The sequence below is a fragment of the Labeo rohita genome, chromosome 15 (assembly GCF_022985175.1).
Source record: "Labeo rohita strain BAU-BD-2019 chromosome 15, IGBB_LRoh.1.0, whole genome shotgun sequence".
Lineage (NCBI taxonomy): Eukaryota > Metazoa > Chordata > Actinopteri > Cypriniformes > Cyprinidae > Labeo > Labeo rohita.
Window position 1 is genome coordinate 28826503 of NC_066883.1, and position 19954 is coordinate 28846456.

Sequence of the window (19954 nt, forward strand, 5' to 3'; positions counted from 1 at the left end):
AATCGTAAAAAAATTGTCATTTGTCAACACTGATAACAAGAAAAGTTTCCTGAGCAGCAAATCAGCATATTAGAATGATTTCTGAAAGATCATGTGACACTGAAGACTTGAGTAATGATGCTGAAAATTCAGCTTTGCATCACAGAAATAAATTAAATTTTAAAATATATTGAAATAGAAAATTGTTATTTCAAATTGCAATAATATTACAGTATTTTTGATCAAATAAATGCAGTATTGTGGACTTCTTTTAAAAACATTTTCAAAATCTTTCAAACCCAACTTTTCAACAGTACTTTTGGGAAGATGAATTTGATGTTTTAAACCATCAAAAATCAAGGTTGTTTCCTAGTTATTATGTTTTAGTTTTTCTTGACCTTATTTTGCTATTATACATTAAGATTTAGGTTTTGCCTGTTATCTGACACAAGTCAATAACTCAGATGAAGAGTCAAAAATCACTGAAGAAAGGACAGAAACCCATTTGTCCTTCACTCCACACACATCCCTCACGTTATGTAACGCTGACAGACGCATGTCGCCGTGTGTTGGTTATTGATAGGCTGTATGTTTGTGTTTGTTTGCGTATGTGTGTGGAGGCCAGGAGATGTGGAGAGTTTTTGTGTGTGCCACTGTGCACGGTAGCACTGACAGACACCTACAAGCTCCCCTCGGCTGTTCTGAGGCTCTGATCCCATCAATCTTTCCTTCCCGTGTGGAGTGCCTCCCACAGTCTAACAGAACAGCTCTCCCTCAGCGCTCTGAAGCCTGGACGCTTGTGTCAGATCAAACGTCTGCTATATTCATGTCACCACACCGTCCAGATCTGCATGTTTAACTTGTCACATGACCTACACTGCAAAAAATGATTGTCTTACTTAGTATGGGTCTCGTTTCCAGTAAAAGTACCCATCCTTAAATCAAGAAAGCAAAAGAACTTTTAGTCTAGGTAATTTTCTCACTCTCATGTCAACCAAGATGTTCATGTCTTTCTTTCTTCAGTCAAAAAGAAATTAAGGTTTTTGAGGAAAACATTCCAGGATTTTTCACCATAGTGGATTTTATTGGTGGCCAAAGGTACAAATTGCAGTTTCAATGCAGCTTCAAAGGGCTCATCATAATCTTATCTAGCAAAACCATTGGTCATTTTTTAGGAAAAACACAATTTTATATACTTTTAATCACAAATGCTCATCTTGCACTAGCTTTACTTCACGCATTACGTAATCATGCACACGTGAGTTAGGCGCAAGTACCAACCCAGTGTTTACAAAGCGAACATGCAAAGAAAGTCAAACGCCCTTTAGTGCAAGGCGAACATTTGTGGTTACAAAGTATATACTTCTTTTTTTTTTTTTTTTAAATGATTGATCGTTTTATAAGATAAGACCCTTTTTTCTTCAGCTGGGATCGTGTAGAGCCCTGCATTGAAACTGCAATTGGACCTTCAATCCATTGATCTCCATTGAAGTCCAATATACGAAGGAAAATGTAGTTTAAATGCGGCTTCAAATGATCCCAAATGCGGTTGTAAACAATCCCAGCCAAGAAAGAAGGGTCTTATCTAGCGGAATGATCGGTTATTTTTTTTATTAAAAAAATACGATTTAAATACTTTTTAATCTCAAATGCTCATCTTGTCTTGCTCTCCCTGAACTCTGTGTATTCTGGTTCAAGACAGTTAGGGTATGTCGAAAAACTCCAATCGTATTTTCACCCTCAACTTCAAAAATCATTTCAAAATCATCCTACATCGCTGCAGAAGTTCGCCGTGTGTTTGCAAAGTGAGCATGCAAAGAAGATCAAACACCCTTAACAAAAAAGGTAAAACAGTGATATAGGATGATTTTGAAGTTGAGGGAGAACATGAGATGGGAGTTTTTCGACATACCCTAACTGTCATAAACTGGAAAAAAACAGAGGTCGGAAAGAGCAAGACAAGATGAGTGTTTGACATTAAAAAGTATATAAATTGTATTATTTTTATTAAAAAAAAAACGATGGTTACGCTAGTTAAGACCCTTCTTCCTCGGCTGGGATCATTTACAACTGCATTTGGGATCGTTTGAAGGTGCATTTAAACTGCATTTTGGAAGTTCAAACTCGGGGCACCATACCAGTCCATTATATGGAGAAAAATCCTTAAAATGTTTTCCTCAAAAAACAATTTCTTTACGACTGAAGAAAGAAAGACATGAACATCTTGGATGACAAGGGGGTGCGTAAATATCTATAAATTATTGTTCTGGAAGTGGACTTCTCCTTTATGGAAAAATCTAATAAATAAAGTTTAAAAAAGTAAGTTTATGCAAAAAACAAAATTATTATTATTACATTTCTGTTTTAAGGATATATATAATGTCATTTTGCTTTTCAAGTAAATTTACTTTATTTCAAAAATGTATTTATTATTTTTTATCATTTATTTATTTATTTGCTGTAAGTACACACTTAGATTTGGAATCATTCTGAATTTTAAGCTCTAAATTTAAAAATCTGAATGTTGCATTCACAATATGTTTACATAGATCACAGTTCAATATTGTTCAATATTAAATGACTTCTAACTTTCATCAGGGTTTTTTTCCCTCAAACTTTTTTCCAGAGAGATTTTTACTTTAGGTTAACACAAAATCAAAAATGTACTTTCTTAATTCACATTACTCTGAATTCATTCTAAATAAATCCTATTTCACCTGACTTTAAAGCACATTGGAAGCAGCGAAACTTCAGAATTATAATCAATCCTGCAACTGAGTGAAACGTAGGATATTTGTTCTCACTGAAATATTTTAAACAGGAACAGGTCATCAAACTCAAAGGAGAAGTTCACTTCCAGAACAAAATTTACAGGTAATTTACTCACCCCCTTGTCATCCAAGATGTTCATGTCTTTCTTTCTTCAGTCATAAAGAAATGATGTTTTTTGAGGAAAACATTTCAGGATTTTTCTCCATATAGTCAACTTCCATGGTGCCCATGAGTTTGAACTTCCAAAACGCAGTTTAAATGCAGCTTCAAAGGGCTTTAAACGATCCAGATTTTCTAAACAAATTGACAATTTATATACTTTTTAACCTCAAATGCTCATCTTGTCTAGCTCTGCGTGAACTCTGTGTATTCTGGTTCAAGACACTTAGGGTATGTCAAAAAAACTCCCATTTAATTTTCTCCTCCAACTTCAAAATCATCCTACATCGCTGCAGAAGTACCGACCCAGTGTTTACAAAGTGAATGCGCAAGGAGGGTCACACACCCTTTACAAAAAAGGTTAAACATCGATGTAGAATGATTTTGAAGTTGGAGGAGAAAATGAGATTTTTGGGAGGGAGTTTTTTGACATACCCTAACTGTCATGAACCGGAATACACAGAGTTCACGCAGAGCTAGACAAGACGAGCGTTTGAGGTTAAAAAGTATATAAATTGTAAATATTTTTAGAAATTAACCAGTCGTTTCCTAGATAATTTTGAGATAATTCCTTTCATGGCTGGGATCATTTAGAGCCCTTTGAAGCTGCATTTAAACTACATTTTGGAAGTTCAAACTTGTGGGCACCATAGAAGTCCAATATATGGAGAACATTCCTGAATTTTTTTTACAACTGAAAAATTATCTTGGATGACAAAAGGGTTGAGTAAATTATCTGTACATTTTTGTTCTGGAAATGAACTTCTCCTTCAAAGGATATCATCTTGGCCTGACCCTGGTGGCAAAATTCGACACAAGCAGAGCTCTCACGACTCAGCGCAATCACATTTGGTAACAATTAAACGTCAGTCTGTGCCGCTTTACGATGCTGTCTGTCAAATAATAATGCGCTCACATTATAGCTATTTTAGGGTAGACTCAGGAACAGGGGTCACAATGTCTGCTCAAATAATGTAATCTGATCTGAAGATCTGAGAGAAACAGGCAGCCATGTGGAAAGTATCACTATATTTCTGCCTTCCAACAGTGAAGAAAAACGAGGGAAAAATTCCTTCTAAAAGTCCAGCAATATGAATATAAATGTCCATATCAAAAACAATATATATATACAGTACCGTTCAAAAGCTCGAGATTTTTTAATGTTTTAAAGGAAGACTTTTATGATCTTCAATTGATTTGATAATAAATACAGTAAAAACAGTAATACTGTGAAATATTATTTGCATTTAAAATAACAGATTTCTATATTATTATATTTTAAAATGTAATTTATTCCTGTGATGTAAAGCTGAATTTTCAGCATCATTACTCCAGTCTCCAGTGTCACATGATCCTTCAGAAATCATTTTAATATGCTCATAAAACATTTTTTTATTACTATGTTGAAACCAGTTATTCTGCTTAATATTTCTATGAAAACCAATACAAATGTTAATAAATTAAATGAAAGTATACATTTCTTAACCTTCTAACCCTTACTAATTTATTTGAGAATTACAGCTCAGCATTTTAACATCCAGAATGTACCAACTGTACCTTGTTATACATCCAATTCTGTCAGGTTATGTCTAGAGTCAACGCTGAGGCTAAGGTTATGTGAGGGGCACGTCCTTTAAATCATCTCAATGTTGTCAACAGACCCACAGTGTCAACTGGTTGCTCATCTGAGCTCTGGAGAAAAACACCCTTTATCACAAACAGAAATCTGTAACCCTTAACTGACAGTTCATTACTATAATCCACTTTAAGCTCCTGCTCTTTAGGGCTGATAAGAAACACCTCTTGCATGAGCTGTACGCTGATCGTCTCCACCAAAGCTATAAGCCGCTATGCTTAGATGGACATAAAACATCAATCATAACCTGTGGCATGTCAATCACAACTGCATCTTTGGGTCAGGCTGTGCAAGTATGTCAAAGCTCTGATGATCATCTCAGGCTCTTAGAGAACCTTAAGGATTTTTCAGGGTGTTAGTTTAGTGATGGGATGTAGGGTAGCATTAGCTACCCTGGAATAAAAAGTTAAAGAACATTTAAAACTAAAAGGTAGGCCTTTTATATTTGCATGTAGACCTGTGTGGAATATAGTGCCTTAAGACATGTTGATGTCAAGGCTAAAATGATGATAAAACAAAAAAAATAAATTCACTAACAAGTTTTCACCACAAAACTATTCACACCTTATCTGATGCCAAGTCATTATCTTAAAAACATTCAGACATCTGAATGAACCATTTAGCATCCAATTTAAAAAAAGTCAATGTGGACTTAATATTATGGAATAATATTATATTATAATAATATAAAAATAAAACACAAAATCTTTCACTTTAAAATAAATAAATAACGCTAATAATAAATAATAAATAAAATAACAATAATCATATTTAAATATCAATATAAACTCCAATAAATAAATAAATAAATATTACAATAATAATAATGTTGATTCCCAAAAAGTATTAAAATAATAATAAATAACATTCCAATAAAAAAAATCAATGTAGACCTAAATAAATAATAAAAAATAATATGAAGAATAACAATAAATATCAAAGTAGGCTCCAAAAAGTACTAAAATATATTAGTAATAGTAGCAATACTACTACAACAACAACAATAATACAGACTCAATAAATAAATAAATAAAAAATAATAATAACATTCCAATAAAAAAAAAATCAATGTAGCCTTAAAAAAATGAATAAATGCTAGAAATTTAAATAAATGATAATAATTTATAAATAACACTCCAATTTTTAAAAATCGATGTAGACTTTTAATGAAGAATAAAAATGTAATAATAATAATAAATATCAATGTAAACTCCAAAAAGTACTAAAATACAGTAGTAGTGGTAGTAGTAGTAATGCAATAGTAATCATTAATAATAATATAGACTCCAAAAATACTAAAATAATAATAAATAACATTCCAATTGAAAAAAAAATCAATGTAGACTTAAAAAAAATAAATGATAAAAAAATTAAATAAATGATAAACTATTAATAATAATAATAATAATTATTATTATTATTATAATAAACACTCCAAAAAAAGTACTAAAATAATAATACATAACATTCTAATATTAAAAAAGTAGACTTAAAAAATGCAATAAACGATAAACAATTAATAATATCAATAATAATAAACCGACTCCAAAAAAGTACTAAAATAATAATAAATAACATTCCAATATAAAAAAAAAAAATCAATGATACAAAAATGAATAATAATAATGAATAATACAATAATAATAGTAGTAGTAGTGGTAGCAGTAGTAGTAATAATACTAATTATACTCCAAAAAAGTACTAAAATAATAAAAAAACATTCTAATATTAAAAAAACAATGTAGACTTAAAAAAATGATAATAATAATAATAATAACAATAAAATAGGCTTCAAAAAGTACTAAAATAATAATAAATACAATCTTTATATTAAAAAAATAATTTTAGACTTAAAAAAATAAACCAAATAAATAAATAAATAAATAACAGTATAATAATTCAAACTTGGAAATAAGGAGTTTGCATCTGTTATTTTAAACACAAGAAACTGTGAAAAGAACAAATGCACCTTACTCTTGTCTTTTCTGACACTGACATGCTGTACTCATTTATGAACGTATAATTAAAACGCTCATTAGTGACGGATAATAATCCACAAGCAGTGCTCTCAGGCTGTGTATTATGTTTACACGCAATAAAAATGTGCATCAAAAGATTACTGGCATGTTCTTCATCCATAAACGCTGTTTTTTCCCTGTGACACAACCCTGCCAACCAGAGTCCTGTGACTCCATCATCATCTGCTGCCATTTTGATTTGACTCTGGAACGAGTTATGACCCTTAACTCCAGAGTTTGACATTTTAAGGCCGTAATTGCAGTGCTTAATGTCAGAGCTGTGGATGCACCTGTCAGTGGAGAATGAATCAATAGCCTGAAGGTGACGGTCACATTTCTGAGCGAGATACCGTGAGCCGTCCTCCCTCTCCGTCTGCCGCCTCGGGTTGAGACCGAGAGACCTTAAGAAACGGTAGTGAATTTAGCCTACTCGAGGTTAGCTAGAGGGGCATTGGTTAACTAGTTGGACAAACAGAGCACAAACTCATGAATTCCTTCATGCATTTAACGAGTCAAGTTGAGGTCGGCTTTCCTCAGCATTTAAGTGTCTGAACGCCAAAGCAATATAGACTTTATTAATACACCGAATGGAACATAAAGGCTTCTCAAACTCCAGAACTGACAAATAAAAGGCGGTTTTCTGGCTCTTCCGAGGCTAACAAACCTTGCTGTCAGCTAGCATTGCTCTCCGAGTGCCGGACTGCTTGTGAAGAACGCGGCCACATGAAAGAAACATAATTGCTATTGTCTGGAATGTAGAGGCGAATGATGAAAAGCAAAGCTTTCTCCATATTGTTTGATAATTAGCCCCCCTGTTCCGTGAGTGATTTGCATAGTGGTCACTTGACAAATAAAGGCAGTCCTGGAAGTGACAGTATATAAATGACTTGTTTTGCAGACAGCAGATGGTGGGTATCACAGGGAGCGGGAGAGATAGAGGGAATGAGAGCGAGAAAAAGAGCAGGAAGGGAGGGAGGAATGGGGTTCGTACGGCTACAGACACGCTGCCTACCAGCTGCTGCTGTTGAATTGGAGTCATATCCACAAACGCAATTAAGTCATTTTCAAAACTTCCACCAGTCAATAAAGAGTATTTTGAGGAGAATCAATAATATTGATTTTCATCGTAATGGCTTGATGAATGCAGGTAACTAGAAAATGCGTAAATACTACATTTCATGCCAAATTGTGTTTTTAAATGAATCTCTAAAACTTTTAATGTTTTTGCTAACTGAATAATGCTGAAATAAACTATAAATGTTGCATGAAAAACATAACTACAATAAGGTTAAGTTAAAGTACTAAAATGACTCAAACTAAAACCTAAATAAAATCAATTAAAGCTAAATAGAAAAAAAAAAAAACAGAACACAAATGACAACAGCACATAATGGAATTACTAAAATAAATAAATAAATAAATTCATTTTTCAACTATTTTTTAAAAAAATATATTAATAAATATTTTTAATTACATACACTGAAGACATTTGGTGTAGAAAGAGTTTTCACTCAAGAAATTACCAGTAAATTTCACAGTTACAAAGAACAGCAAGTAACACATAAAACAAAGTAATGTTGAAGTACAAAAACTGACATTGTTTATTATTTATTTATTTATTTATTAGTAATACACACTCCAATAATCTGTTTTATTTACAACTTTGAATTATTTATTTATTTATTTATTTATTTTGTAAAACACACTCTAATAATCTGTTTTATTTATTTATTTATTTTTTTAAAATATACACTTTCTGTTTTGGTATACCACAATTCAATAATCTGTGTTTTATTTACAACTTTGCATTTTATTTATTTATTTATTTATTTATTTCATTTTTTAAATTATTTTTGTAAAACACACACTCTAATATTTTTACTTTTTTGTAAAACACAATCCAAAAACATTTGATTTAGTTACAACTTTGAATTTTTTTTTTTTTATTTATTTGTTTGGTAAAACACACTCCATAAATCTCTGTTTTGTTTACAACTTTGAATTTTTTATTTTATTTATTTTTATTTTATTTATTTATTCATTTTTGTAAAACACACTAATAATCTCTGTTTTATTTACAACTTTGAATTTGTATTTATTTATTTATTTATCTATTTGCTTGCTTATTTATTTATATATTTATTGGTAAAACACACTCTAGGAAACTCTGTTTTATTTACAACTTTGATTTTTTTTCTGTAAAACACACTGTAATAATCTGTTTTATTTACTTTTTTTTTGTAAAACACACTCCAATAATCTCTGTTTTATTTACAACTTTGCATTTTTTTTTTTTTGGAAATTATTTTTGTAAAACAACACACACTCACACACTTTAATAATCTGTGATTTATTTACTTTTTTGTAAAACACAATCCAATAATATTTGTTTTAGTTACAACTTTGAATTTTGCTTTTTTTATTTATTTATTTGGTAAAACACACTCCAATAATCTCTGTTTTATTTACAACTTTGAATTTTTTTAATTTGATTTTTTTAATTTTATTTATTTATTCATTTTTGTAAAACACACTAATAATCTTTGTTTTATTTACAACTCTGCATTTTTTATTTATTTTTCATTTTTAAAATTATTTTTCTAAAACACACACTCACACACTCTAATAATCTCTGATGTATTTAAGTTTTTGTAAAACACAATCCAATAAATTTTTTTTTATTAACAACTTTGATTTGTTTTATTTTTATTTATATATTTGGCAAAACACTCCAATAATCTCTGTTTTATTTAAAACTTTTAATTTTTTATTTTATTTATTTAATTATTTTTGTAAAACACACTAATATATTTTTTTAAATTTTTATTTATTTAATTATTTATTGATTTATTTATTATTGTTTCTGTAAAACACTAATAATCTTTGTATAAAAAAACTTAGAAAACATTTTTTTTTTTTTTTTTATAAAACAATATTAAAATAAAGCTGGTTTGTGTTATGGACATGAATAATATCTCAAATCGTGATTTATTGTGAAAAAGAGTAATACTACTTTCCTTTATGATCATATTTACAAATTTTGCCTGGTGGACAATAAAACAGACTGAAAAAATTATATATATATATATATATATATATACAATGATGCAGGGCCCAGAATAACTTTTGGGAAGCCTTTGACAGGAAGCAACCAGGCAGAAACCACAGACAACACCTTAGCAACACAATGGCAATCACCCACAACTTCTTGCCATGTTGTGCTGACTTGGCATGGGCAATTCTGTCTGATGCCTTTATTGGCACAGACATGATCAAGGTAAAATATTTATTTGTACCTAGCGTTTTACGGTTACTACTTTTCAGAGCAGGAGATTCAAAGCACATGAGTAAGCTGTTTGAGTTTCTCTTTCCCAGAGGACATATTTGCATGGCAAGATCTGAATGACACATACTGACAGTCAGATATTCAACTGAAACTGTGTTCATTCATGCTTGAACGGCGGTTGACGAATGCGGATATTGCGAATTTCATGCCATTGTTTTTAAACATGTTGCATCTGGAATTCTGCAAATATATCAATTTAAAATCACCCCACTTTTTTAGCAGTCTAATGTTAGCATAGACAGTAGTCCATCTAGTGGTGACATTTATAAAGCATTTTACTCTCTACCAACACGGTTCAATTATCAAAATGGATAAAAAAGAGAATTCTGAATGGCTGTTGCCGTCGTCATGGCAACGCCGCCACGGCGACCTACCTCGCGCAACGGGGGATCACTGGCGAGGCTGTCGAGGTTGACGGAGCCCTCGTAGGTCAGGTGGTGAAAGACGTTGAGGGCGCGTGCCGCCTCGGGCCCACGTTGCTTGTAGCCAAAAATAAGGTCAATCCACTGGTGCAGCTGACACGACACAAACTCGCTTTCCAGGGCCTGTCAAAAAGAGCGGGGCAATTAGAGGTGAAAGGTACACATACACAACACAAACACACAAAGACGTAGAGACGCGAACACACATGCACAGATAAACATACACTCGGAGCGATGCTTCTCGGTTTAGAAGACTGCAATGGCCTTAGATTGACATAAGAGTTCAAAACATTGATAAATAAGTTTGTTTTCGAGCTTTTAACATTTGTCATTCAATAAAATATGAGGCTGAAATGTAACTATTTGGACACACTTAAAACGTGCAGTTGTTGTCAGATAAACTATATACCCAGTAACAAAAAACTAAAAAAGTTTGATTAAAACTGATTAGGAGTTTGGGGTCAGTTGAAATAGTGTCTCATGACTCACAAAGACTGTATTTATTAATGCAGTAAAAAGCAGTAAAAATTCATACTAATATTGTAAAATATTAGTACATTTTAAAAGAATTGTTTCTTGTTTTTAACAACTTTGAATACAATTGTGCTGAATATTTTTTGACGAATAGAAAATTCAAAAGAACAACTTTTATTTGAAAAAGAAAAAGTTGTATATGTCTTTGCTGTCACTTTTGACACATTTGTGTCTGTGCTGAATATAATTATTAAATTATCTTTAAAAAAATATTAGTTTATATCATACACATGTAGTATATATAAATATTTATATATATATGTAAATATATATATATGTGTAATTTTTTTTATAAATAATTAAAAGTTTTTTATTTTAGTTTTGAATTGAAATTTTGTTTAATGAAACTGTTCAAAAAACAGAAAAAACCCTCAATAATTTTCCACAATTGTAGTATTTTTTATTTTTATATTTTTAAATAATATATATATATATATATATATATATATATATATAGTTTTTTATTTTAGTTTTGTTATTTTAGTACAATACATCACTTATTTCATTTTATTTTATTTCAAGTAATGAAACAATGTTTTTTTGTTAATATTTTTTATTACTACTTTTTTTTTTAGATGTACGGTATTGAAATAACAAAACTAAAATAAAAACTATACAAATTAATATAAAATAAAACAAAAAAAATATAAAATAAAAATATATATAGAATTTGCCATTTTATATGTTGTTTTTTATAAATAAATAAATAGTTTTTTATTTTAGTTTTGTTATTTTACTACAATACATTGTTTATTTCATCTGATTTTATTTCAAATAATATTTATATATCAAGTAATATTTTTAATATTTCTATAATTTATATAATTATATATATCAAATTTGTCATTTTTATATATACATAATTTTCTTATAAATTATATATATATATATATATATATATATAATTAGTTTGTTATTTTAGTACAGTACATCATTTATGCCTTTTTTCATTTTATTTTATTTCAAGTAATAAAACCATAAATAAATATATATTATTTATATTATTATTATTTATAATATATATTTCCTCAATACTTTTTATAATGTTTATTTTATTTAATATATTATTTTATTTATTTTTAATATTTTATTTTTATTTTGTTTTATTTTATATTAATTTGTATAGTTTTTTTATTTTAGTTTTGTTATTTCAGAACTGTACATTTGGAAAAAATATGGAAGTAATAATAAAAAATATTAAGTTTTTTTTTTTTTTTTTAAATACATTTTACATTATTTCAATTAACAAAAACACACACACACACACCATTTATAGTACCTGCATTGAGCATTTCCTCAACATTTTTTCAAAACAATGGTCAGTTATGAATTCAAAACATCATTCCATTCCAACACAGGCCTGGATACTGCTTGCTTCAGATTGTTAAAGCTTAAAGATGCACAGAAGTGTTTTATTATAGGTATCAAAACCCATCAAAAGACTGTCATACTGAGATAACAAAGGGGAAAAAACCCCCGAATGAACAAATAACACAGAATGGCACAAATATACACTTTTTTTTTTTCTCCCTCTCACACACAAACACACCCAGGGCAGCGCTGCTGGAATTTACACACTCACTCTCACATCAGAAACAACAGCTATTACCAACAGAGCAAGCCGTGGAGCGCAGGGGCTGAGTTCCCCCCAGGGCATGTCATTACAATCGAAAGTGACACATGCAAAGATGGGAACACTAAGTGAAAGAAAGAGAGGAAGAAATGGCAGGAGGGGAACGGAGAGAGAGGAAGGGAGCACAAAGACAAGGAGAGAAAGAGAGGATTAAATGAGACAGAGAGAAAGAGCAGCAGAGAGATAAAAATAAAGGACAGGATCTAAGGACAAAATCAAGCCGTAGCCTGTTTAAAAATGGATGTGCTCAACTAACCTAAGATGCTACTAGTCACTGCAACAAACCTAACAATTACAAAGCCACAAAAAAATTACTACGTATTTGTGTTGGTATTCCTGCATGTCTAGTGTTTGAAATAAAGAGACCTAAATATGAAACTTGTCATGATTTTCTTTCTGCTGTGGATCACAAAGGAAGACATTTTACAGAATGACCCGGAAATATGGCGAGATAAATATTCAAACATAGTTCGTCAATACGCCACGGCATGTTTGACGTCAGTGGGATCAAACGAGATCAATCTCAGATAAGATTTGGTTAAGGTTTTCAGGAAATATTAAAGTATATTTTCATATGTTCCTCACAAAACATTATCATACGACTTCAGGACTTGCAACACACACCAGATGTATGGACCAATATTATGATATTTTAATGGTGCTTTGCTGGTTCCGATCTGAGAAGGGTTACTAATATGTACAGAAGTGAATCATTGAGTCATTTATTTGGCCTGTCAATTGTTTATTTACACAAACTGTTTAAATGAAAACATTACCTAAAATGAATCAGAATTCTTATTCCTGAATTTCAGTGACTTTTCAAAAAAAAAAAAAAATCAGAAACTAAAACAATTCAATTTTTAGTCAATTTTAGAGTCAGTTCTTTTTAGTGAATTCAAAAATTTAAATTCAAACAGAATTGGAATTGTTAAGAGGAATAGAACTGTTATGGGAAAAGGCACTAGGACATTCTACTAAACCTCTTTGTTGTTCCATGGAAGAAAAAAGTCAAACTGGATCAGAACTGGTAAATTATGACAATATTGTCATTAGGTAATTTCTTTACAACCGGACTGAAGACATTCATTACATTTGATGGTTTTAATTTTTCTTTTAAATGGTTAAATTAAAAAAAAAAAAAAAAAATATATATATATATATATATATGTATGTATAAGCATATATAAGCATGTCTAACTGATTGAAATAATGAAACTTACACAATTTTACAATACATTAAACATTTAACAAAATTATCTTTTAAGGCCCTGTGAAATAAGTTTATTTTTTCTCAAATTCAGCTTTAAATTCTTTGTTTTTCAGACATTTTCTAGATTCCATTTTCATTCAATTTTAATTATCAAAAGCATAACTAAATAATCAATTTATAAAAAAATATATTTATTATTATTTTTTTTTTTATCAGAAATACTGTGTTGAGTATTTACATTTTTCTGGTCAATAAATTCTGGTAAATCATTTTTCTGGTAAATACTCCTTAAAATTTTTTTTATGTTTTATTTTATTAGTAGTAGCAGTACTATTGCATTGGGTAATGTATTTCTGTCAGAGTTTCCTCAAATTAAACCAAAATTTTATTTTGACAGGTTGCAGAACATGCAGGATTCATATTTACATAGCATTTTTGTGGCGCTATATTCACAGACACTAGTCCGTATTGCATTTTGATTTAAGTGTACTGGCCTGCAGTACTGATTTATTAATATTATTAATCCATTGTAAAATTCCGCAAATTCCGTGACATTACGCATTATACAGTAAATTTCATTTTTATGACTCGATTCTGTCCGCATTTTCCGCATCAGGGAAATCATAGGGCCCTATAAAAACGCTGTATTTTGGGTCACAAAAATCAGTTTTACCAGAAAGAGGAAACCAAACTGCGAAACCTGAACAGATTTTGCACCATTCAAGGCTCATGTCAAGTAGTTTGATATGTCTGAGGTGTTTTGACATCCTCAAGCCCTTTTTTTAGGAAATCTCGCTTTAACAGACAGCTACTTGTGTGATCTTTGGATATGTGCATGTGTAGGTGCAAGTGCATGTGTCTCAATAGCTGAATGTGTTGAACCAGAAAAAAAAAAGAGGCCGGAGGAAAGGTCACCTCTACAAGACACACACACACCCCAGCACTGTCACCGCATCTGAAAAGGTCAAGTGTGTTTCCTGTAGTGCACATACACACCCACACACTTCTTCCTCAGGCAGCACGGGCCACAACACATCCTAAATATTTCATGGCAGAAGTTTTGATACACAATCAGTGGCATTAAAAGTACAAACACACAATTTACACATCCTGCAGCATATACAATTCCCATGTCTCCTTGCGGTTCTTTCATTTTTTTGAGTATGTGTGTAAGAGGCAGAACACAATTTCGAGCCCACCGCAGTCTAGGGGGATTGGTGGACACACACACACATCCTGTCTGCTGCGAGCCAAATCATGATTGATGAAGCCGGCATTAGGGTAACATTATAAGGGACAGTGGCCGGACCTGTCCTCCGTGACATCATTCAGGTCAGCGCTAGATTACATTAGTATCGAGCAGTGCACTACATTACGACCTTCACTGTGGAAAAGCAGCAAGCAAAGCCCTGCAGAGAACCAGGATGCTGTTTCATATGAACGAATGAGTGTGATCTCAGGGGAATGGACAAAAGCAAATGGATTACAGATTAAATACTAGACTAAGATTTTAAGACACAGTAGCAGATTTTGTACAGACATTACATCAATTGATGTAATAGTTAGCAGAGCAATATGACATTAGTTATGTTGTGCGCATAGGAAATGCGTCATGGTTCTCTAGTGAGTGCAGACACAGAAGACAAGAAAAAAAATGGAATAAAGTTGCTATTTTTGTTTTCTGTGCGCTCAATAAGTATTCTCGTACCTTCATAAAATTACGGTTGAACAACTGATGTCACATGGCCTATTTTTAGTAGTCCTTACTACCTTTCTGGGCCTTGAATGTGTCAGTTGTGTTGCTGTCTATAAAGGGTCAGAAAACTTTCGGATTTCATCAAAAATATCTTAATTTGTGTTTTGAAGATAAACAAAGGTCTTATGGGTTTGTAATTAATGACAAAATTTTCATTTTTGGGGGACCTACAGTGCCTTGCGAAAGTATTCATACCCTTTCTTTTTTTTTTCCACGTTTTATGTTGCAGCCTTACGTTAAACTGCTTTAGATAACTTTTTTTCCCCACATCAGTCTAGACTTCATATACCATAATGACAAAGCAAACAACTTTGCAAATTTATTAGAAATAAAACACTTAAATGATTCCATTGCATATGTATTCATACCCTTTTCTGGACACTTGAAATTTAGCTCAGGAGCATTCATATTGCTTGTAGATGTTACTACACTATAAGTGGAGTTAACCTGTGGCAAATTCAAGTGAATGGGTATGGTTTTAAAAGGCACACACCTCTCAATAATAGATCTAAAAGCTAAAAATGCATATCAGAGCAAAAACCAAGCCCTGAGGTAAAAAAAAAACAGTCTGTAGAGCTCAGAAATAAAACTGCATCAAACCACAAATCTAGAAGGAATTCAGCAAAAATTCAGCTGCATTGAAGGTTCACATTGCCTCCATTGTCCATAATGGAAGAAGTTTGAAACAACTAGAACTTCTCCTAGAGCTGGCCTCCTGGACAAACTGAGCATTCAATGGAGAGGTTCTTGGTTAGACTGGTGACTAAGAAGCTGATGGTCACTTTAGTTGAGCTCCATGATCATATATGCAGATGGGAAGAGAAACTTACAGAAGGACAAACATCACTGCAACACTCCACCAATCTTTATGGCAGTGTGGCAAAACTCAATCCTCTCCTCAGTGAAAACACATGAAAACCCTTGGAATTTGCAACAAAGCACCTAAAGAACTCTCAGTTTGTGAGAAACAAGATCCTCTAGTTTGATGAACCTCAATTCCAAGCATCATGTTTGGAGGAAACCAAGCACTGCTCATCACCTGCACAGCAGCATCCCAATAGTAAAGTGTGGTGGTAGCAGCCTCATGATGTGGGGCAGGGACTGATGAGCTTGTCAGAGTAGAAGGAAAGCTCAACACAGCAAAATATAGAGATAGCCAAAACCTAGTCCAGAGCATTCAGAACCTCAGACTGGGCGGAAGGTTCACCTTTAAACAGGATAATGACGCAAAGGACACAGCAAGAGTGACTTATAGACAACTCTGTGTATGAATATTCTTGATTGGCCCAGCCAGAGCCTGGGCTTGAATGCAATCAAACATTTCTGGAGAAACCTGAAAATGTCTGCCAGCCCCCATTCAAGCTGACAGAGCTTGAGAGGTGAATATGAGGTAGAAGAATGGCAGAAAACTGCCAAATGCAGATGTGCAAAACTTGTTGCATCATACCCAAAAAGACTTGAGGCTGTAAAGGTGCTTCAACTAAGTACAGCGTTAAGGGTATGAATACTTATGCAATGTACTTATTTCAGTGTTTTATTTTTAATAAATTTGCAAAACAAATCTGTTTTTTGCTTTGTCATTATAGTATATGGAGTGTAGACTGATGTGGAAGAAATATTATTTAAAGCAGTTTAACATAAAGCTGCAACATAAAATGTGAAAAAAAATGAAGGGGTATGAATACTTTCGCAAGGCACTACAAAAATTCCAATTTGAATAATTTCCCAATATTCCCAAAGCTAAACTGATGAGAGAGAGAGAGAGAGATGGTCAGGAGGACAACTATTGTCTTGGGCTCTGAGATGAGAAAGGCTCACTAAGGTCCACTACTGTATCTACAAGCCATGTGAAGAAGAGAGTTGTTGTGGTTAGGTAGCGAGCTTGACTCACCATCCTGTTGATCCTGACAAAGTCCTCTGGTTTCTTTGCCCAGGCTGGTAGCTCTACATCACAAACAGGGACACCGTCATCCCTGTCACCCATACAGTAGCCATTACTGTTCACAAACATCTCCGGCAGGTAGTAGAACTCAGGGATCAACTCCTGTGACGTGACGAGCAAGAGGACAGGAGGGAGAGAACAAGCAAGAAACTTAAATCAAATCCAAACATTTCCAAAACAGATTTATTAATATTGTATAGAAATACAGGGAACAGGGGAGTTCATATGCACATGCAAAAATACCAATGCTTTCAACATTGCATGTTTTGAGGTTCAATTAATCAAAATGTTGGCTATGTTTCAGACGGCCATGGAAAACGACCTCAGGAGACTAGTGAAGGACCATCAGAGTACATTTAAAAACACTCAAAGAGTGTGGGAATGCAGCAAACGCACGAAGATGGGGGAGGGTGAAAATACAAAGGAAACACGAGAGATGACAGAAAACTTTATTAATGTTTGAAGTGAGCCGATGGATGGATCTGCTGAAGTACGTGAAGCAGGTTTGGTTTTGTTGTGCCTAGAGGCTAAACTGATTTTTGGTTGAGTAACCATGATTCAAAATGACAGAGGGAAGCATAACGCTTAAATACAACAAACTTTATAGTTTTTTAAATGATTACACTCATAAAAGGTGACAACTATGTTTTGAATAAAACAAAAACTGGACTGGAACGTCTAGCGTTTTCTTTTTAAAGGTGTTGCAACGTCATTATGTATTATTACAACCCATTTTAACCCCTAGTTGTGCTTCTAGAAGTTTAAATACACAAATGTGACTCTGGACCACAAAACCAGTTTTAAGGGTCAATTTGATGAGATTTATAGATTTATTTTAAATTGATTCACATTGATTTATACAAATAAGCTTTCCATTGATGTATGTTTTGTTAGGATAAGGCAATATTTGGCGAGATACAACTATTTAAAAATCTGTAGAGGGTGCAAAAAAAAAATTGTAATAAAAAATAGAATAAAAAATTGAGAAAATCGTTTAAAAGTTCTTAGCAATGCATATTACAAATTAAAAAAAATTGATATATTTATGGTAGGAAATTTACAAAATATCTTCATGGAACATGATCTTTACTTAATATCCTAATGATTTTTGGCATAAAATAAAAATTTATAATTTTGACCCATACAATGCATTTTTGGCTATTGCTACAAATATACCCATGTGACTTATGACTGTTTTTGTGGTCCAGGGTCACAAATACTTTAAAAGTTTTCATCATTCTACTGATCTGAGGGCATTTTTTGCTTAATTTTTTTTTACAAGCATCCCTGACCCTGATAGTCTCTTACATTCACTAAAACTGCCACATTCCCAATCCTTCTCCATTCTCACTGCCATATCAGTGCAAATTACCCATAATTCCCTGTGAGAGACGCCTCTGTACATTGGGGCATGTGCACACGAGGAATGTGACCTCCTCCCCGTTTAGTGTCACTCAAAAGCTCTTGCCTTTGAAGAACCTTTAAAACCATTTAAAATCATTTAAGACCTCATTCTGCCTGCACACATCTGAAGTTGACAGGTTGAATGTTTTCTCCCCGATGCTGCTGTTTTGGATTCAAGTTGGTGTTACACAGCGTCTGTTGAAATGAGCTGTTTAACTACATCCCCTTGGTGTGTATAAGAGAGTTCTTTAAAGCACCATAAAACAGAGGACTTTCACATGGAGGGTCACAAGAAACAGTATGCCTACAATCAAACACAGCATGCTTTTGCCGTAGGGTCAGTTTTAAAAATACACTCTCTTTTATGAGCGTTAAGCCCCAATATTTCAATAATCCTTCAGAATGTCTAAGATTTCTATCACACCAGACAGTTTTAAAATGCTAACCTTATGTCTACATTGTAAGCCACCAATAAACTGTCAGCAGAAGAATATTTAAAGCTGTGTGTCTTCTCTGAATATCCACTAACACAGATCAATCTCAATTTTTATCAATATTTATTACATCAATCTAGTATGAATCTCATTCATTTAGTATTTTTATGCATTTTACATTTATTCCAAAATAATAACTCAAGGTTGTAACAATGTAAACAATATGTTTTATTTGTGAACTTATGTTCAGCTATTCTTTATAATAGTTAACTTTTACTTATTTTTAAATTTTTCAGATCATCGGTCATCAAAGATCTGTAAATATTCATCACAGACATGGAGAATTACTTTAAAAAATGAATTAAACTCACTACAGATCATGTAGCCTTATTTTAAATAACAAAGTCGTTATATTTGTGTAATTTGTAGGGCTACCCTTGACTAAAGATTTTTCTGGTCAATTAGTAGTCGTTCATTTTAAGCATTATTTGTCTATTAGTCGCACATTTATTAATAAACCATATAAATCATAATAACGAGCCATTAATTGCATACATAGCGTAATAAGCGCTCAAGTGCACGCTAAAAAGTTTGCCACAGCGCACCAGCAGATATAACAATCATGAATGTGTCATGGTAAAACAGCATTAACGTTTTAATAATTTGTTAATAAACTATTGCTTTCTAGTTTTCGGCTTAAGAGAAGAAG

At 32.2% G+C, this 19954-nt stretch overlaps 1 protein-coding gene across 3 annotated transcripts in view; it reads right to left on the minus strand.

Moving 5' to 3' along the window:
• nbeab (neurobeachin b) overlaps positions 1–19954 on the minus strand; it is a 366342-nt gene that overhangs the window by 24699 nt on the left and 321689 nt on the right. For all 3 annotated transcript variants that reach the window (XM_051129640.1, XM_051129642.1, XM_051129641.1), the window contains 2 exons: positions 17357–17509; positions 10285–10455 (listed from right to left, as the gene is read on the minus strand). In XM_051129640.1, the coding sequence (XP_050985597.1) occupies positions 10285–10455; positions 17357–17509 (324 nt within the window). The remainder of the gene's footprint in view (positions 1–10284; positions 10456–17356; positions 17510–19954) is intronic.